The 26,483-nt window shown below is 46.3% G+C and overlaps 2 protein-coding genes across 2 annotated transcripts; both read right to left on the bottom strand.

Moving 5' to 3' along the window:
* Positions 1-558: 558 nt before the first annotated feature.
* Positions 559-11,635, bottom strand: LOC123448994 (proton pump-interactor BIP103-like). The gene is made up of 11 exons (XM_045126053.1): positions 11,004-11,635; positions 10,601-10,795; positions 10,336-10,515; positions 10,045-10,239; positions 3,035-3,229; positions 2,771-2,950; positions 2,480-2,674; positions 1,852-1,950; positions 1,275-1,766; positions 858-1,197; positions 559-794 (listed from the first exon to the last, which is right to left on the bottom strand). The coding sequence occupies exons 1-10, from the start codon at positions 11,187-11,189 to the stop codon at positions 1,063-1,065; spliced, it is 2,052 nt and encodes a 683-aa protein (XP_044981988.1). The 5' UTR covers positions 11,190-11,635; the 3' UTR covers positions 559-794; positions 858-1,062.
* Positions 11,636-13,284: 1,649 nt separating this feature from the next.
* LOC123448992 (histone H2A-like) lies at positions 13,285-13,964 on the bottom strand. The gene has a single exon (XM_045126052.1). The coding sequence runs from the start codon at positions 13,872-13,874 to the stop codon at positions 13,404-13,406; it is 471 nt and encodes a 156-aa protein (XP_044981987.1). The 5' UTR covers positions 13,875-13,964; the 3' UTR covers positions 13,285-13,403.
* Between the last annotated feature and the right edge of the window lie 12,519 nt (positions 13,965-26,483).

The raw sequence follows: 26,483 nt of genomic DNA, 5'->3' as shown, positions 1-26,483 counted from the left end.
GGGCCGCGGCAGCGCATTCTCAGCCTGTCGGCATACCTTCCGTTCAGGATTGGGTCGGTGATGCGGATATTGCCATTCTAGAGGGAGTCGGCAAAGGGTGAGAAGTGCGCATTCCCAAGTGTGCGCCCGGCTGAGAGCATGACGAGGTCCTTCACATCGAGGCCCTTGGCCGCGAACACCTCGATCATGACCGTGATGTTTCCGTAGAGGAGCGGAAGCTCGCCACAGTTTCTGGCCCTGGACGTCCGCCGTCCCTCCGGTCGAGCGCCACCGGTCAGGAGGTAGCGATAGAAGAGGTCGAACCATCGCTCTGGTTGAACCATCACGACGGCAGATCCCCTTTAATAGTGGAGATAACACGTAAAAAAGGATTATACGAGTCATCCGGTGAATTCGTCCATTCGTGCTGAAAATACGATTCATGTCCCCTTATGGACTTGTGAAACTCACGTGTGAAATACTGCCCCATGAAGGTACTTTTGCCAAAGCGAAATCATGGGAACCAACCAAAGCTAGGACGATTGACCAACTGATGCGCCTCCATTCTATGCATACACATACACAAACAGCATGTTTACATGCATACTTATTTCATATGGCAATCTATTCTCCACTTTAAAGTACAACTGAGTTCACTGGCAGTATAAGTCGCGGTCGAAATTAACTGTGCCAACCAAAATTAACTGCAACTTTTTATCTGACTCCACCCAACAAACAGAACAGAAACGAATAGCTTCTCCAGTCTTTTCAGTTCATTCAGGTCTTCGGCAGACCACGCACTCTGTTGCTCTCACCTGCAAAATTGGTCTAGTAAGATTCATACTCGAGGGTGGCGGGTGAACGGGCCTTTTCCTTACATCAGTTGCTGGTGCTCGCTGGGCGGTAGTACTGGTAGTAGCCCAGAGCCGCGAGCAGGGCGACGAGCACGGCCACGGCAGATATCACCACGGCTGGGGTGGCCCATGACCGGTACGACTGGGCTTTCTTCCTCTTCAGGATCGCCTTTGGCAGCGGGGCCTTGGTCTTGGTGATTACATTCCTGGGCCGTACGTTCTGCTTCTGTTATTTGTTCAATGTGGTTGGAGTAAACTCATCCTCTGCTTGGGCTTCTGTTGCCTCATCAGACTTGGTGTCTGAGTCAGTTGGCTCGTCGGTATCAGCTGGCTCAGTTTTCTTCTTGGTTTTCTTCTCCTCTTTCTGAAAAAGTGTCACCATTGTTACACCACTATAGGAGAGGGAGAGAGAAAGAGAGAGAGAGAGATGACAATGTCTACCTTGAGCTTCTTCTCGGCTTCCTTTTGTGCTCGGGCTGCAGCCTTCGCTGCTTGCTTCTCGGCCTGCTTCTTCTTCCTTTCCAAAGCAAGTTTATTCTTCTTGATTTCCTCCTGTCTCTTGATCTCTTTCAACTTTGCTACATCAACCTCTTTAGGCTTCGGCTTCTCCTCCTCAGCCTCATAGGCATCATCATCAGCATCCACATAAGCATTTACCTTAGCTGACTTGGCAGATGCTTTTGCAAGGGGCTCTTCTTTGGGAGCGACAACTTGAGGAGCAGCAGCTTCCTTTGCTTGTTTCAAAGGTGCTTTCGATGGGACAGGCTCTTGTGCTACTAGCTGCTGTGTTTCGGTAAATATGGGCTTCTCATGAGGATTCCTCGTCCGGCCATCTCGGGTGAGCTGTCGTCCATTGAGTGAAGTGAGAATCCTCTTCTCATAGTCCTCTCTAAAGGTCTTGCTGCTGCACCACTGTGTCATGAACTTATCAACCTACCAAAGCATATCAACAATTAAGTATACAAATACTGAAGTCAATGAAAGATGGAAGTCACAGGAGGCCATTGTGCAAGCAAACCTCAGTTTTGTGAAGCTCTTGCAATTCTTCCACCTCATTCCTAGAAGAATAATCCCTGGCTTTGTTCAGGACTATGCGGTTTTGATGGAAGGATGCATTATGATCAAGATGAAGGCGAAATTGTCAATAGATACAGTTGCTACATAAATATTAAGAAAATCAAGAGGGTTTGTTAACACAGTGTGGTAAATAACCATTATTTGTGACAGACTTCCAATAAAGCATGTTCCAACCAATGGCACTCGCAGTGCCACCTCAGATATTTCAACAAGTGACTGACATAATCCGATGCTATATTTAAGGCAATAAGAAACCTTTCTTAATACCAAAATGCGCAGGTATGATGCAGAGAATTAGGCTTATCAACATGTGGCTCTGACAGAGAGCTTCAAATTTGAAAAAGCGATGGTAGATCATATATCTCCAAAATCAAGAGAGGGAGTTTAAGTGTTGTTCAGGCATGCAAAAAGATGATGCTTCACTGCGTACAGCCGTACACATGTTATTTAATTAAAACTCTTAACACAACTAAAGTACCTAAAAAATGGGGTAGTCTCAAACTCTCAATAACATTACAAGAGCAAACATAATTATGAGCACGAGAGATGTTGAAGGTATTCTGACTTACGGCAAGATCACGCAATTTTCTCAATTCGGTCAATGACTCGTATGCTTTATCCTTTGTGGCAGTAGCTGCATTTAAATCTTCTTGAAGCGAAGCAATCTCGCCATCAACAACCTTCATCTCATCATCCAGGACCTTAATCTTAGACCTGACCGCTTGTCGCTCCTTCTTTACTCCATCTATACCATCCCCGATGATCTGAATGGAAAGTGACAATGAAAATGGTGTCTAATATTTATTTATGCAGGAGGTAAATGCATAATAAAAGACAAAGTCACGGCATGGGATACTTACTTTCACCCGATCATGTATGGCATCTCTTTCAACAACTGTATCTTGCATTTTAGCTCGTTTAGCAGCATTGGAATTGACCTTCGGCCTGGTTTTTTCAAGGGTCTTAATTTCTTTGATCAGCCGCTTCTCCTCGTCTAAAGATATGCTCTCATGACTTATGCAGTGATTCAATCTCTTGATCTAGGGAGTATTGAAAGAGAAAACACAAAAAAAATTCAGAATACTGAATGAGAAGAAGTTGAGTTATCAAAGGGCTAATCATACCTCATGCTCAAGCTCTTCGAGTGAAGAGCACAAGCCTGCACTCTCCGCCCGCATAGCATTATTTTCGTCACGGAACTTGCGTAAACGGTTTCTGAAAGGCTTCATCTCCTCCAACTTCTCATTAAAGGCTTCATTATATTGCCTGTTCTCAGCACTCGACGGCCTTAGCTCAGCAAGAATAGCAGCGCGCTCAGTCTGCAGAGGAAGTACGAAGTAAGTTTCATCACTATACTTAAAGCAGGTTGATGGGGTCATAGTCCTAGGGTAGGGTCATAGGCCTGCCATACAGGTCCTATCCAAGGACTACCCCACACAAAGGACAGGGTCCTAAGTCTGTCCCGACTGAACTAAGGAGTCCCCATCATCCAGCCGGTAACAGGTCCTCAATCATCCAGTCGGAGACTAGCATTCGGAGGATACCAAGCTAACCGACTGGATACACTCGGTACATCGTAACCTCTCTGGAGGGAAACTGCCGTACGTTTCCGGGTGCATTTATTAGCATTTAGAGCATACGTTGCCTGTAACGTATGCATTCAATCCCCACTACTCCGCCCCTGTACCGGAACCGTTGTGGAGGGCAGCGCACTCTATATAAGCCGCCCTCCCCCACTGGTAGAGGGGTTAGCAAATCATTGTATTCCATATTGCACTCGGCAACAAGCTCCGAGAGCACTGAGACGTAGGGCTGTTACCTCCACCGCAGAGGGGCCTGAACTCATACAACCTCATCGTAGCTAGGACTCTGCCCATCTCATTCGTACCCTACACATCTACTGTCAGGCTTATATCCACGACAGTTGGCGCCCACCGTGGGGCAGGCGTCTAAGCGACTTCCGGCGAGTTTGCGACTACTTCCTTTCGTCATGTCGTCCGGTGGAGATTCGAGCATGGGTCACCAGATCCTCTTCGGCGCTCTCTCCTTCTTCGTCGACGATTCGGCATGGCTTCGGGATGCGCCCCTTGACGTCGAGGCGCTTCCCCGTCGCGGGGCTACGCACTTCCGTGCCGGCGCTCGCGGCGTTCTTCTTCTTCAACAGTCGACTCCAGTGTCGACCTGCACCGCTGCCACGCGCCGCAGCAAGCGGTCTCGCCGTCCGCGGCTCCAGCGTTGGGTACAACACGCCCAGGCGCGCCACAACGCATCTTCGCAAGTAGCAGTTCTTGAGTCCGTTGTGGTTGCCCCGTCGGCCCAGCACTCGGACTCGGTTCCGACTGAGTTTCCTTCCGAGTATGCGAGTCACGGGCCCGCAGCAGAAGTACACATGGCCAACTCCCATGAAGATCCCCGTCAGGCTGGCCGGAACGAGCACGAGATCGGCGAAGCGTCCGGCGCACGTCGTCCACCTCGTCGTTCCGCTAGTCGGCACACTCGGCGGAGCAACGTGGAGCTGTTCCGCACACCCCTCCTCAACTTGGCTGCGGCTGCCAAGATAGCCGATTCCCTTCAGCCGACTGATTCGGAGGCTGGAAGGGGGATTGAGCAGATCCGAGCCCTGTTGCACACGGCGCAGCAGCAGAATTCGGGAGTCTCCCAGTCGCACAACCGGATCTACAATAGTTCCGTCCACGCAAACACGCAACGGTCGGTTCACAGCCCTGGATCCCATCAGCGCCACAGGGGAGGCAGTCGTTCCGTGATTCACGAAGATCGTCGCCGCTCACGCACCCCTCCGCGGGGTGGGCCCTATGGGTCCCGACATCATGATGATCGGCATTCAGTCGGCGACACTTACGACCCAAGACCCGACGCAAGAGGACGTATCGCCCAGCGAAGAGTCGACAGAGGTCAAGCCCACTGCGATGGTCGTGATATGGACCGTCCGAGTGGAAGCAGGGCCATCGTGTCTGGTCCCGAGTGTTTTAGTCGAGCCATCCGCTCGGCTGACATCCCGCCCAACTTCCGATTGGCAGCGGGAATCAGTAAGTTTACAGGAGAGTCCAAGCCAGAAACATGGTTGGATGACTACCGAGTGGCAGTCCAGATCGGAGGAGGGGACGACCATGTCGCTATGAAGCACCTCCCTCTGATGCTCGGCGGCTCGGCGCGAGCGTGCCTGAACCAGTTGGCCCCCTCGAGCATTTACAGTTGGGCAGATCTGGCCTGAGTGTTCATCAGGACCTTCGAAGGGACGTGCAAACGCCCTGCAGGCCTTGTGGAACTCCAGCACTGTGTCCAGAAGCCGAATGAACCCCTGCGCGACTTCATCCAGCGTTGGACAACTCTCTACCACACGGTGGAGAACGTCACTGAGCATCAAGCAGTCTGCGCCTTCAAGGCAGGCGTACGGTACAGAGAGTTGTACCTAAAGTTCGGTCGAACATGCGACATCTCCATGAGCAAGATGATGGAGATAGCGGCTGGCTATGCAAACGGCGAAGAAGAGGACCGCATCCGGAGCGGCAAGCACAAGACAGTCGGCGATGTTGACGGAGGTAACATGTCACGCCCAAGATGCGACCCTATCCTCAATTTGGCACGAAGGCCTCGTCAGGGATAGAAGCGCATCTCGTCGTGTCGCAAGAATGGATATCGTTACAAGTACATGTACTGAAAAGAAGAGATATGTATACAGGGTTGGCTTACACTCGCCACAAGCTACATCAGAGTCACATCAGTACATTACATAAGCATCAAGAGTAAGAGCAGGGTCCGACTACGGACGAAAACAAACGAGAAAATTAGAACGACGTCCATCCTTGCTATCCCAGGCTGCCGGCCTGGAACCCATCCTAGATCGATGAAGAAGAAGAAGAAGCAACTCCAAATGAACAATCAACGCGCTCGCGTGACGTAACCTTTACCTGTACCTGCAACTGGTGTTGTAGTAATCTGTGAGCCACAGGGGACTCAGCAATCTCATTTCCAAAGGTATCAAGACTAGCAAAGCTTAATGGGTGAGGTATGGTTAAGTGGTGAGGTTGCAGCAGCGGCTAAGCATATATTTGGTGGCTAAACTTACGAGTACAAGAATAAAGAGGAGGATGATCTACGCATAACGGACGTGCCTACTGATGATCAAATGAATGATCCTGAACACCTACCTACGTCAGACATAACCCCACCGTGTCCTCGATCGGAGAAGGAACTCACGAAAGAGACAGTCACGGTTACGCACACAGTTGGCAAGTTTTAATTAAGTTAACTTCAAGTTATCTAGAACCAGTGTTAAACAAAGCTTCCACGTTGCCACATAACCTCGGGCACGACTTTCCGAAAGATTTAACCCTGCAGGGTGCTCCAACTAGTCCATCACAAATTACCACAAGCCGCATAGAAATCCTCAATCACGAAGCTCGCGATCTCGTCGGATTCCCTAGTGGAAAACCTCAACTCTGAGATTACCCAAAGCATCACCGGAATCCCGATGCACAAGATATCTTGTCAAAGGTAAAACTAATCCAGCAAGGCCGCCCGACGTGTCGACGATCCCGATAGGAGTCGCGTACCTCGTTCTCAGGACACGACGGATGAGCGATGGTTACCACGCCAAACGCCGAGTTGCCCCGGGTAGCGTTAATAAGCTGCTCTGTTTTGGACCAACACTCATGAGGAGCACTGGCCCGGGGGTTGATTAAATTATCCTCGGGGTCCGGAAAGTCCCTATGCAATTTTTATTAGGTGTTTAGGCAAATGTAGTACCAATGTTGGGCCTTGCCAGACCAGCTTTAATCTAAAACGAATTATCAAGGGGGTCCCCATAACGACCCCGATCGTGTTAGGAGCGCTCATTTATGGAACATAACACCGGTAGCCGGTAACTAAGGGGGCAAAGGTGGAACAAAACACCAGGCTAGAAAGGCCGGGCCTTCCACCTTTTACCAAGTATATAGGTCCATTAAATTAAATAGCATTAATATGGTGATATGACAAGGGACCCATGTTTTCACATGGAAGCAACTGCACCTGCAACTAGCAACGCTATCAACAGGGTTATGGAAGCAGTAACATAGTCAATCAGTGGTTTGCTAGGTTGAACAGGTTGAAGGTTTCATGGCATTGTTGAGAGGCTGAGATTTAACATGTGGTAGGCAACGAGACATAAGTGATAGCATCGAAATAACTAGCATGGCAATGATAGTAATGGTATCTGGGGAAATGATCATCTTGCCTGAGATCCCGCTTGGAAGAAGAATGCCTCCGTGAAGCAGATGAACCGGCGTAGTCGAACGAGTCCTCACAATCCGGCACGCTGCGGAACTCTATCGAGACGAAGCAAACCGGAAACAAAAATCAACACACGAAATTCACCACACGATGCACAACACATAAGATGCATGAGCTACTGAATACATGCAAGTCACGGCATGACAAATCACACAATCACACCTACACATTAAGTGAAGTTCAATATGCACGAGTTGCATATTGACGAAACTCCACGTTAATTATTTAGTTCACTCCCGGCTATCTACACGGCAATATTAATGTTATCAAACATGCAAGAGGTGAAGCGGAGATTAAACTACCTATCTAGGCATTTTAAGTGAGGTCGGAAGTGACATATAGCACCTCCGAAACGACCTCACATGTTAATTTACAATTCTGTCCAGATCTGAATTAATGCATTTAATTAGTTGTTAAGCAGAAAAACAAATAGGTTCGCGTGATTCTACGCGTCATTTCAAGCAATCTACACATAAAGAACATCTCCCACGGAGCTACGAAACAAAAGTTACAAGCACCACAAGATATGATGGCATGAATGCAATATGTGTGCAACGGCGGCTACGAGCACTTCATCACATGCAACCAGCAAGAGAAAATGAAACTACACAAGATTCTAAGCAAGTTTCATGTAGGACACGATCAAAACGGAGCTACGGTTCGAAAACTACGAGCAAAACAAGAAGTCACTACAATCTGCCAAAATCAGCCACATAGCACTTTCTACGCCCCACAATTACGGCTACTCAACTCCGATAATCTCAAGCTAGGCATGTCACGAAAGAGGGCAAAAAGCACTACTACAAACATCTAACAACAACTAGCATGGCAGCAAGGAGAACTAGGAAAAGAAGACGCAAAATGGCAACTCACACACTATTTCAGACTTAGTGAAAATTACACCTCATGAAAGTGCAGTTTTCGATCTGAAGCAATATTGACAGCAGCAAAACCTATAGCTACAGGACTCCAAATGGCATGAAACTTAACAGCATGCTAGAGAAACATAAGGGGTACAACTAACTCCATTGGACCAACCCCAAAAGAGTTACAGAACACAAGATGCAAGCAAGACAAGACAACAACAAAATATAACAGATTCCAGACTTAGAAATATTTCAGCACGTCTAAAACAGCACTATTTCTAGCAACTTGAGAGCAAGCAAACAACACCTAAACATGCATTTCTATTGCAACCAAAAATACCAAGGACTAAACAAAACATCCAAGATCAACTCTCCAGTTGACAACTCCGTCAAACAACGACGGAATAAATCCTACGAATTAAACAAAAGGGCATCACGGCAAAATATCTCGCGAACTAACTTGCTCAAAAGCTAAAACTAATTGCACAGAAAAATCCATGGGATTTTTCTACCCCGGAAACATATAAAATATGTGGGGTTTGCAACACAAAATAATGCCACACATTAATGCGAGATAAAACCTATATACGGGAAAATAAACTATCGGCAAATCCCTACACGCATAAATATCAATGACTGCTCTAAAATGCATGCAAAAATGATTCCTAAAACATGGACATTTATGCCACGCCATCCGGGCTATCCGAACACGCGCGAAAAAATATATACCGGTCGTTCCCCTATTGGGACAGCACGCTAAACAAAGCATTTGGCGTGTTAAACTAGCTCAAATAATTATGCAAGTTGGATAATCGTCTTCTACGTGCAAAACTACGTGAAATCCATATAAAATACGCCTCGATCCGAATTACGGTTTAGAAACTACGGTCATTTTAAAATCTGGCAAATTTTCTGAAATTAAAAAATCTTTGGAAAATCCTAAAATATGCTAACGGGCCTAATTCGTTCATGGGCCTAACAGAGCAAGCGCGTAAATAAATAAAAACGCACTGGGCGGGGGTTAACGGGGCCGGCTCACCACAGCTCTCGGGCCGGATCTGAGAGGAGGGGGCTCGGGGCCCAGGCGGTGGAGGTGAGGCGCTGGGCCGTGGTAGTTGTAGGAGGAGGCGGCCCACGTAGGAGGCCGGCCTGGCGCGGTGAGGAGGAGGCTTAGAGGAGGCCGACCAGGGGGCTCCTCACTGGGCCGGCTCGGGGCCCAGCCGAGGGGGAATCCGGCCTGCTCGGGCAGGCGGTCAACGCCAGCGAGGAAGCGAGTGTTCCTCGTCCTCCCGACCCGACGAAACGAGGACACGACGGCGGGAACGGGAACTGGCACGGGCGGCCGGATCTGGCAAGGGCGAGGACGGGGCGGTGACTGACACCGGCGACGAAGCACCACGGGCGGCAGGGTTGGTGGAGAGCTCCAGCGGGGCGAGGGATCACCGGAGGGCTTCGGTTGCAGCAGCTTCGGCCTGCTGTTGTAGCGACTCCGGCGAAGGGCAGCGCACTCTATATAAGCCGCCCTCCCCCACTGGTAGAGGGGTTAGCAAATCATTGTATTCCATATTACACTCGGCAACAAGCTCCGAGAGCACTGAGACGTAGGGCTGTTACCTCCACCGCAGAGGGGCCTGAACTCATACAACCTCGCCGTAGCTAGGACTCTGCCCATCTCATTCGTACCCTACACATCTACTGTCAGGCTTATATCCACGACACAGGTACATTGATCCCCTGGTTGTCTACTTTAACGAGAACACATACAGGAAAGCGATAGAACAAGCAGATCATATATCTCCAAAATCAAGAGATGGAGTTTAAGTGTTGTTCAGGCATGCAAAAAGATGATGCTTCACTGCGTAGAGCCGTACACATGTTATTTAATTAAAACTCTTAACACAACTAAAGTACCTAAAAATGGGGTAGTCTCAAACTCTCAATAACATTACAAGAGCAAACATAATCATGAGCAGTACAGCAAGATCACGCAATTTTCTCAATTCGGTCAATGACTCGTATGCTTTATCCTTTCTGGCGGTAGCTGCATTTAAATCTTCTTGAAGCAAAGAAATCTCGCCATCAACAACCTTCATCTCATCATCCAGGAGCTTAATCTTAGACCTAACCGCTTGTCGCTCCTTCTTTACTCCATCTATACCATCCCCGATTATCTGAATGGGAAGTGACAATGAAAATGGTGTCTAATATTTATTTACGCAGGAGGTAAATGCATAATAAAAGACAAAGTCACGGCATGGGATACTTACTTTCACCTGATCCTGTATGGCATCTCTTTCAACAACTGTATCTTGCATTTTAGCTCGTTTAGCAGCATTGGAACTGACCTTCGGCCTGGTTTTTTCAAGGGTCTTAATTTCTTTGATCAGCCGCTTCTCCTCGTCTAAAGATATGCGCTCATGACTTATGCGGTGATTCAATCTCTTGATCTAGGGAGTATTGAAAGAGAAAACACAAACAAAAATTCAGAATACTGAATGAGAAGAAGTTGAGTTATCAAAGGGCTGATCATACCTCATGCTCAAGCTCTTCGAGTGAAGAGCACAAGCGTGCACTCTCCGCCCGCATAGCATTATTTTCGTCACGGAACTTGCCTAAACGGTTTCTGAAAGGCTTCATCTCCTCCAACTTCTCATTAAAAGCTTCATTATATTGCGTGTTCTCAGCACTCAGCGGCCTTAGCTCAGCAAGAACAGGAGCGCGCTCAGTCTGCAGAGGAAGTACGAAGTAAGTTTCATCACTATACTTAAAGCAGGTACATTGATCCCCTGGTTGTCTACTTTAACGAGAACACATACAGGAAAGCGATAGAACAAAGAGTCGCTTTAAATAAATTTCAGGGCATGAAACATCTAGTCAAATTAGAATTAGGACCAAAAGAGGTAGATCCTACTTTTATTAGTTTTAAGAACAATACCTTCTTAGCTTTTATAGCCTCAATAATCTTGGACCGAGCTTGGATCTTATTTTGGAAGTCCTTCTCAGCCTGCTCAAGTTTTGCTCTCAGCTTAGGGTCCTCAAATGAGCGGACCTTGACAAAGTAGAATGTGTAAGTTTGCTTCGGCTCAGGCCACTCATCCGCTGCATGCTTTGGAGGTGCCATGTCAGAGCCATTTGGGGCATTTGCCGCAGCTTTGCCATTGTCTGAACCAAAAGCAGATGCTTCCTCACGCTCCCTTGCAGTCGCTTGACTTTCCTTGTCTTGGAAAAGGGCCACTTCCTCATCAGCTACTTGTAGTGCCACACGCCGAGCAGAACGAGGCTCCGGCAAGAATAGACGCGGATGCGCTGAAGGCCATTGACGTGCTTGAGCATGAGGCTGCGCAGCGCGGGGCAGACGGAGAGTACGCTCTGAAGGGCGGCCTCGGAAATGCAGGTTTCCGACAGGGTGAGCTCGGTGAGGGCAGCGGCGGCGACGGCCGAGGCCCCGGCGTCGGAGAGGTGGCACTTGCCAAGGGCGAGGACCTGGAGGGTTGGGCAGCCGAGAAGGGGGTCGGCGAGCGCGTCGTGGCACCACTCGGGCGAGAAGAAGAGGGATGCCTCGCGGGCGTGCTTGGCGGCGAGCTGGCGGAACCAGGCCTCGGCCGCGTCGACGCGGCCGCGGAAGGAGGTCCGGGAGAGGCGGAAGAGCGCGACGGGGCCAGGTTGGGAGGCTAGGGCGCGGGTTACGACGTCGGCGCGCGCCGTCCAGGGCTGGATCGAGGGGACCTTGCCGCGTGCGGGGACGGGGAGCTCGAGGTCGTCGAGGCGGAGGGGGGTCGCGAGCTACGCGTCGCGGAAGCGCGTGGAGAGGACGACGGTGCGGGCCGCCTCTGCGGTGCCGAGGCGAGAGAGGAGGGGGCTGCGGTTGGTGCGCGTGGAGAGGACGACGGTGCGGGCCGCCTCTGCGGTGCCGAGGCGAGAGAGGAGGGGGTTGCGGTTGGTGCGCGTGGAGAGGACGACGGTGCGGGCCGCCTCTGCGGTGCCGAGGCGAGAGAGGAGGGGGTTGCGGTTGGTGCGCGTGGAGAGGACTGCGGTGCCGAGGCGAGAGAGGAGGGGGCTGCGGTTGGTGCGCGTGGAGAGGACGATGGTGCGGGCCGCCTCTGTGGTGCCGAGGCGAGAGAGGAGGGGGATGCGGTTGGTTTTCGCAGGGTAAATAAAAAAAGGGACGACGTGGGTGGGAGGTAGCAATAGGAGAGGTCGAATCATAGTAAAGATTACAGAGATTTTACGGATCTTTCAACCAACTAAACTTGCCCCCCCCCCTCCCCCCGATTTTCGGGGGTGGGACCCTCCCTCCCCCTTTGATCCAATCACAAATGCCATCTCAAATTTATCCCGTAATAGGCCTGTAAGAGTCCGTAATCGTAGCATTGCTCTTTCTTAACTCTAGCTGAGAATGAGTGTTAAATTTTAAACATGGCTGAGATCGCCATCTGAATTTTCACGAGCATACTGAAATTTTCAGAACGAACGTGCAGCCCCGCCGCCATTAATAATAGATCGAGCACGAACGATGGCAGTAACAAGAAAAGCTACCGCACAAGGCGGCCTCCTCTCCGCTCCACCGCCAGCCTTCGACGCCCGCAGTCTGTTGAGGTCGCGCCTCCTCCATAGCCAGTTGGCGAAGGCGTCGCAGCTGGCGGCGGGAGTGGCAGCCGAGATCGTGGCGCCCGTGGAAGCCGTGGAGGAAGTCCGGGTCAGTGACGTGGCGGAGCCACTGCTTGCAGACGAGAGCGGCACAGAGGAGGGAGGTGGGGTAGCCGACGTGGATCAGGATCTGGTGGAGGAGGTTCTCGTTGCCAAGCACCGCCGCCGTCGCGGCGTGCCCTCCGTCGCCGCCCATTGTTCTCCCCTTCGACCGAACCATGGAACAGATCGGAGTATGTCGCGCACCGTGTTTTACGTTTATCTATCTGGAGTATATGTAAGGCATAATGCAGGAAGAGATAATGAGTTTAGAAACGAACCAACTAAAATCGCGGATTCCTGATAAAATCATGCTGGATAGGGGTATACCGGAAAGTTGTGCAGACTATCCTACAAATACCATGGCATCTACTCTTGCGTTGTGCCGTACACCACGGCGGTGGATCGATAGACCTGACGGAGAACACCGAGTGGGGATTTGTGGGCGACGGAAGGGCTCGCCGAAGTGACCGCCGTGCCACCGTGCAAACTTCCCTTCAGTCTCACCTCGGGTGTTGTCAAGGCATGGCTTCCGGATCAGAGAGATTTCTGACATTACTCTTAACAGCAAAGATTACATCGACACCATTAGCCAAACAACGACCAATGTTACAGACATTAAGCAACCTACATCAACCTATGCGTGTTCCTAAGCCTTGGTGGCCTTCTTCGGGGACTTGGTGGCCTTCTTGGGGGACTTGGGCCCCTTGCCCTCCTTCTCCGCGGTCCTCTTGGGGAGCAGCACCGGGTTGATCTTGGGGATAACGCCGCCGTGCGCGATGGTGACGCCGGCCAGCAGCTTTCCGAGCTCCTCGTCGTTCCTGACGGCGAGCAGCAGGTGGCGCGGGATGATGCGGCTCTTCTTGTTGTCCTTGGCGGCGTTCCCGGCGAGCTCCAGCAGCTCGGCAGCCAGGTACTCGAGGACGGCGGCGAGGTAGACGGGGGCACCGGTGCCGACGCGCTGCGCGTACCGGCCCTTCTTGAGGTACCGCCCGATGCGGCCGACGGGGAACTGGAGCCCGGCCTTCACGGACCGCGTCACTGACTTCTTCCTCGGGCCGCCGGCCTTGCGCCCTGCAGCGCCCTTCTTTCCCTTCGCTGCAGCGCCTGAAACCTCCATTGCTGACAGACGGAGCTTTTGAGAGAAAGCTGGATAGGGGCAGAGAGATTTGGTGATGGTGGTTGGTGGATTGCGGGGTGAGTTGGTGAGAGTAGAGGAGAGGAGGCAGAGTATTTAAATGGTGCGGGGAGACGGTGGTGGGCCCGACGATCCGCGTGCTCGGGCATTGGACGGCTGGATCCAGAGGAGAACGGACGGCCGCGATGGCCTAAATACCTGGGCGTCTTGGATCGATGAATGAGAAAGAAACAAAACAGAAGGAGAAACTGGTAGCGATAAAGTTGGGATAGCATTAAATTTCGACGAAATTTGAAGGGCTTTGCTCGGCCGTTGGTATGTTTACACAATCTTTATCTAATAATAAAGAGGCTATCGCTTCCGTCGCAAACCCATCGAGATAATTTTACAAAAAAACCCTTACTGTTTATGACATTAAACTCGTAGTATATATTAAATATTTTTTAAAATACTCATATCTTTTAAACCGTAACTCCAAATTTAACATATTATACATGGAATTTGATTAAAAAAATATGTAGAATTTAAATATGATATTATTTTATCTGTTAAACATTTAATAAAAATACTATCTATGGTGCAATCTTAATAAATAAGTCATTATTCGTCTTTTTTCATACCGGTACTCATCCGGGTTGGGAATGAACACGTCAATAAAATCAGGATTAGAGATGAAACTGAAGATCACTTGACTGATTCTTTGTACGTATTAAATCTACATGCAAGCCGTGTTAAAATAGAAGACCTGTGAAATTTTGAACTGCATTTTTGTAGGATAAGACCATCTTTATTTGTATCGTAACTATAAATTCTTAAATTATAGACATTTTTTATAAATTAAGAGCGTGTGTCGCGTGGTATTTCTTTCTCCCGTTGCAACGCACGGGCCCTTTTGCTAGTTTTTGTAAGAGGTCGATACAAATGGACGGTATTTCTGTTTGCTTTTTATCTGTCTAGGTTGGTCCGACGAACATCAAAGTTCGCTTCCGCGTTTGGGTCAGCGCATGCGTTTACGTTGGGCCGACCCATTTCGTGACGACGCGTAAAAAAATCAGGAACATTTTTCAAAAATAAAAATAAACATTAATTTAACATTAAAGTCGGTCACGAAGGCCGGCGAGAGTTCACGCGTCCCCATTACATTATAATTGAACATTAAAAAAACTAAACTGTGCGCTACCCTATGCGTCTTCGTCGTGAGCGTCGGGGCCGGTGAGGTCAGGTTGTGCCGGCGCGGGCACTGCTGGTGGCGACGGTGGTGGCGGTGGCGCAGCACGGGCGCGCTCCTCCGCCAGGCAGAGCGCCCTCCTATGCTGGAGGTAGGCGACCTCCTCCAGATGTAGCGCGCGGGGATAGACGACGGGGGGCTTGTCGTTGTTTTGGGCGGAGCTGGCCATGCGTGCTGGCTAGGGTTTGGTTGCCGACGAGGGAGCAGAGATGGACAAGATGGGGGCTAGAAGCAAATGAGGCTCAACCCCTCCGCATGCTCGGATTAAAAAAGACTGATCGCGGTCGCTCACGCATTAGCCCGCAGAGGGTGGTTGTCATTAATTAAATTGACAGTGGGTAGTTGGATGACCGGCGGATGTGGATAGGGCGGACACCGAGAGGGCACGCGCTCGTCTGCTTCGCGTCCGCCCCGACGCATTTCACTCCCAAATTTGGGCCGAAAATGAGTCAGCGCGAAGCGGACATGTTTTGACAATGGATCCGCGCGTTGGGCCATCACATTTGTCCGCACGGACCCAAATGAACGGCAGCGGACGAAATGGGTCGCCCCGTTGGAGTTGCTCTAAGAGCATCTACGATCACAAACATTAAAATTCGACCCTACGGTACGCTTAAGCCTCGTTTTCACACAACGGAGTTGGGTGATATACATCTTGTTGGATGAGAAGGGGAACGATGAGCGGGGGTGCGGGCTCTCGCGATGCGTTAAGCGATTCCGTGCTGCCTACTAATACGTTCATTTTGCATCATGTTTTATTCCTGCTATTTATAAAGTTTTTGATCAATATAACACTTCATGGAGTATTTCTAATGCCTTTCTCTCTTGATATGCAAGATTTACACAAGGAGGGAGAATGCCGGCAACTGGATTTGCAGGGCCTGAAAAAGCTACAACAGAGATACCTATTCTGCACATCTTTAAATGGGTTGAAATTTCATGAAGAATTATTTTGGAATATATAAAAAATACTAGGCCAAATATCCACAAGAGTAGGCAAGCCAGGTGCCCACACAGCACCAGCCCCCCTCGTCGCGCCCTCATGTTGAGTGGAGCCCCTGGCCCATGTATGGCCTCCTCCTTCTAGTATATAAGTCATTTTACCCTAAAACTTTTATAGGGAGACCATGGTGAACACCATGATCTTGAACACCATGATGATGAGTGAGTAGTTACTTTTGTTCTCGAGGACATGGGAGAAGTCTTGTCATAAGTAATCATGTGAATTTGGTATTCGTTTGATATTTTGATGATATGTATGTTGTGATTCTCTTAGTGGTGTCATGTGAACGTCGACTACATGACACTTCACCATTCATGGGCCTAAAGGGAACTCATTGTGGAGTTATAATTAGATGATGGGTTGCTAGAGTGACAAAAACTTAAACCCCAATTTATGCATTATTCCGTAAGGGGCTGATTTGGGTTGAAACGTTTATTGCTATAGTTAGACTTTGTCTTAGTTCTCTTTTCGTAGTTGCGGATGCTTGCGAGAGGGGGTAATCATAAGTGGGAGGCTTGTTCAAGTAAGAACAGCACCCAAGCACCGATCCACCCACGTATCAAATCATCAAAGTAGCGAACGTGAATCAAAAGAACATGGTGAAAGTGACTAGGCAAAATTCATGTATGTCCTCAAGAACGTATGCATCACTATAAGTACTTGTTCCGGCATGTCCTTTGCACTCACATGGATTGGGCTATCTTGTTGATCCGAAGAGGGTGGATGTTACGGAGGTCAAGGAAGAGTTACTCAAGAAAGCAAAGGGCAAGATGGAGGCGGAGAATCAAGACCTAGAAGGAGGACAATCTGCTTTGAAGGAAAAGGATGTGGAGGAAGAGGATATCCTTCAACCTTACTATCACCTTCTACCCCATCTCTTATCGAGGCCTTGAGGTTATGTGAAATAACTCATGTTCGTAACACTTATCTCACCCGTGAAGTTATTTTGTTGGACGAACACATCACAACCCTGAGAAGTGTGAACCGCAAATTGATTTCTCTAATGGAGCTAAAAGACAGGATTGCTTCATCACCACCGTCACCTAAGGAGGAAGCTTGATCATATGGGTATGGGCGCTCCCTTGGCTTGTGCCAAGCTTGGGGGAGGTGCCCCGGTATCGTATCACCATCACTCTTATTATCTTTACTATTTTCAATTTGATCCTTAGTTATTTTGTGATCTAGTAGAATAAAAGTTTAGTATGATCTATCTTTGTGTGCTAGTTTCTTTCCATCTATCTATGTAATCGTGTGTGAGTAATATAATAGTAGTTTGAGTTTTGCTTCTTTACACTTGAGCTATAATCAAAAGCCATGAAATAATGAAAAGAAAACGACCATATGCAAATCTTATGGTGAGTAATGACATCACGTAAGGAAGAGCATGAGTGGTAAAATTTATTAAAGGTTGACAAACATAGCATTGGTCAATGATGAAATTCATGAAAAAGTTAATAAGGAAGAGAAGATTCACATGCAAATATACTATCTTGGACATCTTTTATGATTGAGAGCACTCATTAAATATTATATGCCAAACAGTTGATGTTGGACAAGGAAGACAATGTAATGAGTTATGTTTGTTCATATTCACGTAGAAGTTATATTGTCATGGATCCTCCAACATGGGGTGCTTGCCCAATACCTTTGCTAGCCAAAAACTCCGCACTAAGTAGAAATACTACTTGTGCATCCAAAACCCTTTAACCAAATACATACCACAAAAGTCCACCACACCTACATATGGATTGAGTAAGATCGTTCAAGTAAGTTGTCATCGGTGCAGTAAAGTACTAAAAATTGCTCCTAAATATGTACGGACTTTTATTGTAAGGGAAAATAAGCGTGTGATACGTCTCCAATGTATCTATAATTTTTTATGGTTCCATGCTATTATCTTGTCAAACTTTGGATGTTTTGTATGCCTTTTATATCTTTTTTGGGACTAACTTATTAACTCAGTGCCAAGTGCCAGTTCCTGTTTTTTTCGTGTTTTTGACCCTTTTCAAAGGTGGATTTTAAATGGTGTCCAAATGGAATAAAACTTCCGAAAAGATTTTTCCCGAAACAGAAGATACGCACGGGACTTGAGTACCATGGCAGAGGCCACCAGGGGACTCCACAAGCCCCCTAGGCGCGGCTAGGGGGCGCGCCTAGCAGGCTTGTGGGCCCCCTGTGGCTCGTCTGCCCTACCTCTTCCGACTATAAATTCCTAAAAAATCCAAAACTGCGCGAGAGATCCACGAAAATACTTTTCCGCCGCCGCAAGCTTCTGTCTCCGCAAGATCCCATCTGGGGCACGTTCTGGTGCCGTGCCGGAGGAGGGATTCGGATACGGAGGGCTTCTTCATCAACACCATGACCTCTCCGATGATGCGTGAGTAGTTCACCATAGACCTTCGGATCCATAGCTAGTAGCTAGATAGCTTCTTCTCTCTCTTGGATCTTCAATACAAAGTTCTCCATGATCTTCATGGAGATCTATCCGATGTAATCTTCTTTTGCGGTGTGTTTGTCGAGATCCGATGAATTGTGGATTTATGATCAGATTATCTATAAATCTTATTTGAGTTTCTTCAGATCTCTTATATGCATGATTTCATATCCTTGTAATTCTCTTCGAGTTGTGGATTTTGTTTGGCCAACCTGATCTATGATTCTTGCAATGGGAGAAATGCTTGGTTTTGGGTTCATACCGTGCGGTGACCTCACCTAGTGACATAAGGGGTAGCGAGGCACGCATCGTGTTGTTGCCATCAAGGGTAAAAAGATGGGGTTTACATCATTGGTTTGAGTTTACCCCTCTACATCATGTCATCTTGCTTAAGGCGTTACTCTGTTCGTCATGAACTCAATACACTAGATCCATGCTGGATAGCGGTCGATGTGTAGAGTAATAGTAGTAGATGTAGAAAGTATCGGTCTACTTTTCTCAGACGTGATGCCTATATGTATGATCATTGCCTTAGATATCGTCATGACTTTGCGCGGTTCTATCAATTGCTCGACAGTAATTTGTTCACCCACCGTAATATTTGCTATTTTGAGAGAAGCCTCTAGTGAACACTATGGCCCCCGGGTCTACTTCACACCATATTTTCAGCCTTTCACTTTTACTTCGTTGCACTTTCCGCCTTCAGATCTCACTTTGCAATCAATCTTGAAGGGATTGACAACCCCTTTATAGAATTGGGTGCAAGCTCGTTTGTGTTTGCGCAGGTACTCTGGACACTTGGCTCGATTCTCCTACTGGATTGATACCTTGGTTCTCAAACTGAGGGAAATACTTACCGCTCCTGTGTTGCATCACCCTTTCCTCTTCAAGGGAAAAACCAACGCAAGCTCAAGAGGCAGCAGAAGGATTTCTGGCGCCGTTGTCGGGGAGGATCAAGTCAAGAACTCATCCAAGTATGTGCCGCAAACTCATCTCTTGCATTTACTTTTTTTGCCTCTCGTTTTCCTCTCCTCCACTTCTGAAAAACAAAAAATTACAAAAATATTTGCCTTTTTCGTTTGCCTTTTTCGTTCGCCCTTTTCTCTCGCTTGCTTTCTGTTCGCTTGTGTGCTTGTTTGCTTGCCGAAGTCACCATGACTGAAAACACCAAACTTTGTGACTTCTCGAATACTAATAATAATGATTTTAATAGTACTCCGATTGCTCCCACCACTAGTGCGGAATCATACGAAATCAATGCTGCTTTGCTGAATCTTGTTATGAAAGAGCAATTCTCCGGCCTTCCTAGTGAAGATGGCGCATCCCATCTTAATACCTTCATTGAGCTTTGCGATATGCAAAATAAGAAAGATGTGGATAATGATGTGATTAAATTGAAGCTTTTTCCGTTCTCGTTGCGAGATCGATCAAAAACTTGGTTTTCGTCTTTGCCCAAAAATAGTATTGATTCTAGAAACAAGTGCAAAGATGCTTATATATCCAAGTATTTTCCGCCGGCTAAGATTATCTCTCTCCGTAATGATATCATGAATTTTAAGCAACTTGATCATGAACATGTTGCACAATATTGGGAGAGAATGAAATTGATGATTAGAAATTGTCCCGGTCATGGCTTGAGTCTTTGGATGATTATACAAATCTTCTACGCTGGATTGAATTTCGCTTCTAGAAATATCTTGGACTCCGCCTCAGGTGGAACGTTCATGGAAATCACATTAGGAGAAGCCACAAAACTCCTAGACAATATCATGACAAACTACTCTCAGTGGCACACTGAAAGGTCACCTACTAGTAAAAAGGTACACGCTATAGAAGAAATTAACTCGTTGAGTGCTAAGACGGATGAGTTAATGAATTTGGTTGCTAGTAGAAGTTCTCCTTTAGATCCTAATGACATGCCCTTGTCTTCCTTGATTGAGAGTAGTAATGCGAGCTTGGACGTTAATTTTGTTGGTAGGAATAATTTTGGCAACAACAATGCTTTTAGAGGAAACTATGTTCCTAGGCCTTTTCCTAGTAACCCCTCTAATAACTTTTGCAACTCCTACAACAATACTCATGGAAATTACAATAAATTACCCTCTGATCTAGAGAGTAATATCAAAGAGTTTATCAACTCGCAAACGATTTTCAATGCGTCCATAGAGGAAAAACTACTCAAAATTGACGATTTGGCTAGGAGCATTGATAGAATGTCTATTGATATTGATGCTTTGAAAGTTAGATGTGCTCCTCTCAAGATCAATATGGATGAAACTTTGAAATCTATGTGTGTGTTCCATGAGTGAGAGCAAAGAAAGAACCGCCCAAATTCGTGCTAGACATGAATGGCTTAAAAAGGCGTGTTCTCGTGATAAGAATCACGAAGATCTTAAAGTGCTTGGTGTGACTCCCATTGAATCTTTGTTTTCTAGTGTTAAACCTAATGATGATGGGGCTGGATATGAATCCACTTTGGTTGAAAAACGCCCCAATGATTCGGAGTCCATCTATCTTGATGCTAAAAGCATTGAAAGTGGAGTAGAAGAAATCAAAACTTTGAGTAGTAATGAAACTACTACTTTGGATTTCAAGGAATTCAATTATAATAGTTTCTCCTTGATTGAATGCATTTCCTTGATGCAATCCATGCTAAACTCTCCACACGCTTATAGCCAAAACAAGGCCTTTACCGATCATATCGTCGAAGCTATGATAAAATCCCTTGAAGAGAAACTTGAGTTGGAAGTTTCTATTCCTAGAAAGCTTCATGATGAGTGGGAACCTACTATCGAAATCAAAACAAAAAACTATGAATGCAATGCTTTGTGTGATTTGGGTGCTAGTGTTTCCGCGATTCCAAAGTCTTTATGTGATGTTCTGGGCTTTAATGAGATTGAGGAGTGCTCTCTTAATTTGCATCTTGCGGATTCTACTGTCAAGAAACCCATGGGAAGGATCAATGATGTTCTTATTATTTCAAATAGGAACTATGTACCCCGTGGATTTCATTGTGCTTGATATTGATTGCAATCCTACATGCCCTATCATTCTTGGTGGACCTTTCCTAAGGACTATTGGTGCTATCATCGATATGAAGGAAGGGAATATTAGATTTCAATTTCCTTTAAATAAGGGCATGGAGCATTTTCCTAGAAATAAAATAAGATTGCCTTATGAATCCGTGATGAGGGCTGCTTATGGTTTGAGCACCAAAGACGACGATACGTGATTCTATCACCTTATGCCTAGCTAAGGGCGTTAAACAATAGCGCTTGTTGGGAGGAAACCCAATGAATTTATCTTTTTCTTTCTGTTTTGTTGCGTACACACTATCATAATTCTGTTATGATTGTGTTTTTGTGTTTCTTTTTGTGTTTGAGCCAAGCAAAACCTTTATGACTAGTTTTGGTGATGGTTGTTTGATCCTGCTCGAAAAAGACAGAAACTTTTCTCTCACGAAATTATTTTTCATTTTTATTCATAAAGAGATTTTGAGTTGTTTCTTTTTGCTACTGGTTTATATGCCTTTTTCCCAGGCTGTCGTAACATTTCAGAATTGTTGAGGTACCATAAGTATACGAAGTATACAGATTGCTACAGACTGGTGTGTTTTTGACAGATTCTGTTTTTGTTGTGTTGGTTGCTTGTTTTGATGAAACTATGGATAGTATCGGGGGTACTATCCATGGAAAAGTGAGAATACATTAATCTAACACCAATATAAATAGAAATCAAGATTGCTACAGTACCTAAAGTGGTGGTAGTTTGTTTTCTTGTGCTAATGATATCATGAGTTTCTGTTTATGTTTTGTGTTGTGAAGTTTTAAAGTTCTGGGTAATGTTCTCATGGAAAAAGGGATAAATAGTGGAAAGAGCTCAAGCTTGGGGATGCCCAAGACATCCCAAGCCAAATTCAAGGACATCAAAAAGCCTAAGCTTGGGGATGCCCCGGGAAGGCATCCCCTCTTTCGTCTTCAATCCATTGGTAACATTACTTGGAGCTATATTTTTATTCACCACATGATATGTATTTTGCTTGGAGCGTCTTGTATCGTAGGAGTCTTTTCTTTTTGTTGTGTCACAATCATCCTTGCTGCACACCTTTTGAGAGAGACATGCACTCATCATGAATTTGCTAGAATGCTCATTGTGCTTCACTTATATCTTTTGAGCTAGACAATTTTGCTCTATGTGCTTCACTTAGATCTTTTAGAGCACGGCGGTGCGTAACTTGGTAGTTGGCTTGTGCTATGAAAGTAGTCCCAAAGGTGATAGGTACCCAAAGAGAATGCAATAAAACCTCCATCTTCATGTGCATTGAGTAGAAAGAGAAATTTGATTCCTCTCAATTAGTTTTGAGACGTAGATTTGGTAATATTAAGAGTTATGTTACTAGGGTGTTGTGAATCTAGAAATACTTGTGTTGAAGTTAGTGATTTCCGTAACATGCACGTATGGTGAACCGCTATGTTAGGAAGTCGGAGCATACTTGATCTATTAATTATCATCCTTTGTGTTGCGGTCGGGATCGCGGGTTGATTTACACCTACCAACCCTTCCCCTAAGAGTATGCGTTTAGCACTTTGTTTCGATTACTAATAAAAACTTTCGCAATAAGTATGTGAGTTCTTCATGACTAATGTGAATCCATGGTATATATGCACTTTCACCTTCCACCATTGCTAGCTTCTCTAGTACCGCGCAATTTTCACCGGTGCACAAACCCGCCATATGCCTTCCTCAAAACAACCACCATACCTACCTACTATGGCATTTTCATAGCCATTCCGAGATATATTGCCATGCAACTCCCACCGTTACGTCTCATGACTTGTGCCATTACTCTCATATTGCCATTGCATGATCATAAGATAGCTAGCGAGATGTTTCAACGTCATACGGCAAGCTAGATCGTTGCACATCCCGGTACACTGTCAGAGGCATTTCCTATAGAGTCATCGTCATTCTAAGCTTTGAGCTGTGAGTAAATAAAAGTGTGATGACCATCATTATTAGAGCATTGTCCCATGTGAGGAAATAAATAAAAAAGAGGCCAAAGTTGCCCACATAAAAAAAAGAGATATGGAAAGAGGCCAAAGAGCCCAAACAAAAAAAAGAGAAAAAGAGAGAAGGGATAATGCTACTATCTCTTTCCACACTTGTGCTTCATAATAGCACCGTGTTCTTCATGATTGACAACTTCTCGTTTTGTCACCACCATATGCTAGTGGTAATCTTTATTATACAACTTGGCTTGTATATTCCAATGACGGGCTTCCTCAAAATTGCCCTAGGTCTTCGTGAGCAAGCAAGTTGGATGCACACCCACTAGTTCTCCTTGAGATTTCACATACTTATAGCTCTAGTGCATCCGTTGTATGGCAATCCCTACTCATAAACATTGATATCTATTAATGGGCATCACCATATTCCTTTAATACGCCGAGTCAATGTGACCATCTCCTCCTTTTTTGTATCACAACCACCACCACACTCTATTCCACCATAGTGCTATATCCATGGCTCAAGCTCATGTATTGCGTGAGAGTTGAAAAAGGTTTGAGAAAGTAAGATTGCAAAACAATTACTTGGCCAATACCGGGGTTGTGCATGATTTAAATTCGTTGTGTGGGGATGATGGAGCATAGCCACACTATATGATTTTGTAGGGATAACTTTCTTTGGCCTTGTTATTTCGAAAGTTCATGATTACCTTGCTAAATTGCTTGAAGTATTATTGTTTTCATGTCAATAGCAAACTATTTTTTTGAATCTTACGGATCTGAACATTCATGTCACATGAAAGAAGTTACAAAGGACAACTATGCCAGGTAGCATTCCAGATCAAAAATTCAGTCTTTATCACTTCCCTACTCGAGGATGAGCAGGAGTTAAGCTTGGGTATGCTTGATACGTCTCCAACGTATCTATATTTTTTGATGGTTCCATGCTATTATATTGTCAAACTTTGGATGTTTTGTATGCCTTTTATATCTTTTTTGGGACTAACTTATTAACTCAGTGGCAAGTACCAGTTCCTGTTTTTTCCGTGTTTTTGACCCTTTTCAGAGGAGGATTTTAAATGGTGTCCAAACAGAATAAAACTTCCGAAAAGATTTTTTCCAGAACAAAAGATACACACGGGACTTGAGAACCAAGGCAGAGGCCACCAGGGGACTCCACAAGACCCCTAGGCGCGACCAGGGGGGCCCGCGCCTAGCAGGCATGTGGCCCCCCTGTGGCTCGTTTGCCCTACCTCTTCCGCCTATAAATTCCTGAAAAATCCAAAACTGCAAGAGAGATACACGAAAATACTTTTCCACCGCCGCAAGCTTCTGTCTCCGCAAGATCCCATCTGGGCACATTTTGGTGCCCTGCCGGAGGGGGGATTCGGATACGGAGGGCTTCTTCGTCAACACCATGACCTCTCTGATGATGCGTGAGTAGTTCACCATAGACCTTCGGGTCCATAGCTAGTAGCTAGATGGCTTATTCTCTCTCTTGGATCTTCAATACAAAGTTCTCCATGATCTTCATGGATATCTATCCGATGTAATCTTCTTTTGCGATGTGTTTGTCGAGATCTTATGAATTGTGGATTTATGAGCAGATTATCTATGAATCTTATTAGATTATCTTCTGATCTCTTATATGCATGATTTCATATACTTGTAATTCTCTTCGAGTTGTGGGTTTTGTTTGGCCAACCTAATCTAGGATTCTTGCAATGGGAGAAGTGCTTGGTTTTGGGTTCATACCGTGCGGTGACCTCACCAGTGACAAAAGGGGTAGCGAGGCATGCATCGTGTTGTTGCCATCAAGGGTAAAAAGATGGGGTTTTCATCATTGGTTTGAGATTATCCCTCTACATCATGTCATCTTGCTGAAGGCGTTACTCTGTTCTTCATGAACTCAATACACTAGATGCATGCTGGATAGCGATCGATGTGTGGAGTAATAGTAGTAGATGCAGAAAGTATCGGTCTACTTGTCTCCGACGTGATGCCTATATGTATGATCATTGCCTTAGATATCGTCATGACTTTGCGCGGTTCTATCAATTGCTCGACTGTAATTTGTTCACCCAACGTAATATTTGCTCTTTTGAGAGAAGCTTCTAGTGAACACTATGGCCCCCGGGTCTACTTCACACCATATTTTCAGCCTTTCACTTTTACTTCGTTGCACTTTCCGCCTTCAGATCTCACTTCGCAATCAATATTGAAGCGATTGACAACCCGTTTATAGCGTTGGGTGCAAGCTCGTTTGTGTTTGCGCAGGTACTCTGGACACTTGGCTCGATTCTCATACTGGATTGATACCTTGGTTCTCAAACTGAGGGAATTACTTACTGCTCCTGTGCTGCATCACCCTTTCCTCTTCAAGGGAAAAACCAACGCAAGCTCAAGAGGCAGCAGCATGGTAAGAACTTCTGATGGAAAGAATAAAATCGAGAGACTGCATAATAAATGTTTCTATCATAAGGGGCAATATCACGTGACGTTCCCTTGCACTAAGAGTGAGTGCATCCAAAATTAAAAGCGCATGACAACCTCGGCTTCCCTCCGTGAAGGGCCTATCATTAATTTTATGCAAAGTGTCGAAGTTTTCCCTCTATTCCTTTTTATTTTATCCTTTGGTAAGCATCATGTGGTGGGGAAGCTCTAGGAACATACATCCAATTGAATGTGGGTGAGCATGTGTTATTATTGTTGACATCACCCTTGAGGTGAATAGGTTGGGATATTTGTCTTCCTCTGTATCTGGATTAAACTTGATGCTCCACATGTATGGAGTGAGTGTTAGCAACCATTAAATACTAGATGATAGTTGAGTATGTGGACTTGCCAAAAGGGTCCTACATGTGACCCTTCGTGAAAGTACAATGAATTGCAATTGCATTGTTGACTAAGAGCATAGTTT

Source organism: Hordeum vulgare, chromosome 4H, assembly GCF_904849725.1.
Source record: "Hordeum vulgare subsp. vulgare chromosome 4H, MorexV3_pseudomolecules_assembly, whole genome shotgun sequence".
Classification (NCBI taxonomy): domain Eukaryota; kingdom Viridiplantae; phylum Streptophyta; class Magnoliopsida; order Poales; family Poaceae; genus Hordeum; species Hordeum vulgare.
The sequence above is the reverse complement of the archived record's forward strand: the minus strand, read 5'-3'. Positions and strand labels throughout refer to the sequence as shown.

Coding starts and splice junctions, on each gene's coding strand:
- LOC123448994 (XM_045126053.1), bottom strand. CDS start 11,189: ATGGCACCTCCAAAGCATGCAGCGGATGAGTGGCCTGAGCCGAAGCAA. Junction 10,240..10,335: donor CCATACAGGATCAGGTGAAA/GTAAGTATCCCA, acceptor CTTCCCATTCAG/ATAATCGGGGATGGTATAGA. Junction 2,675..2,770: donor CCATACATGATCGGGTGAAA/GTAAGTATCCCA, acceptor CTTTCCATTCAG/ATCATCGGGGATGGTATAGA.
- LOC123448992 (XM_045126052.1), bottom strand. CDS start 13,874: ATGGAGGTTTCAGGCGCTGCAGCGAAGGGAAAGAAGGGCGCTGCAGGG.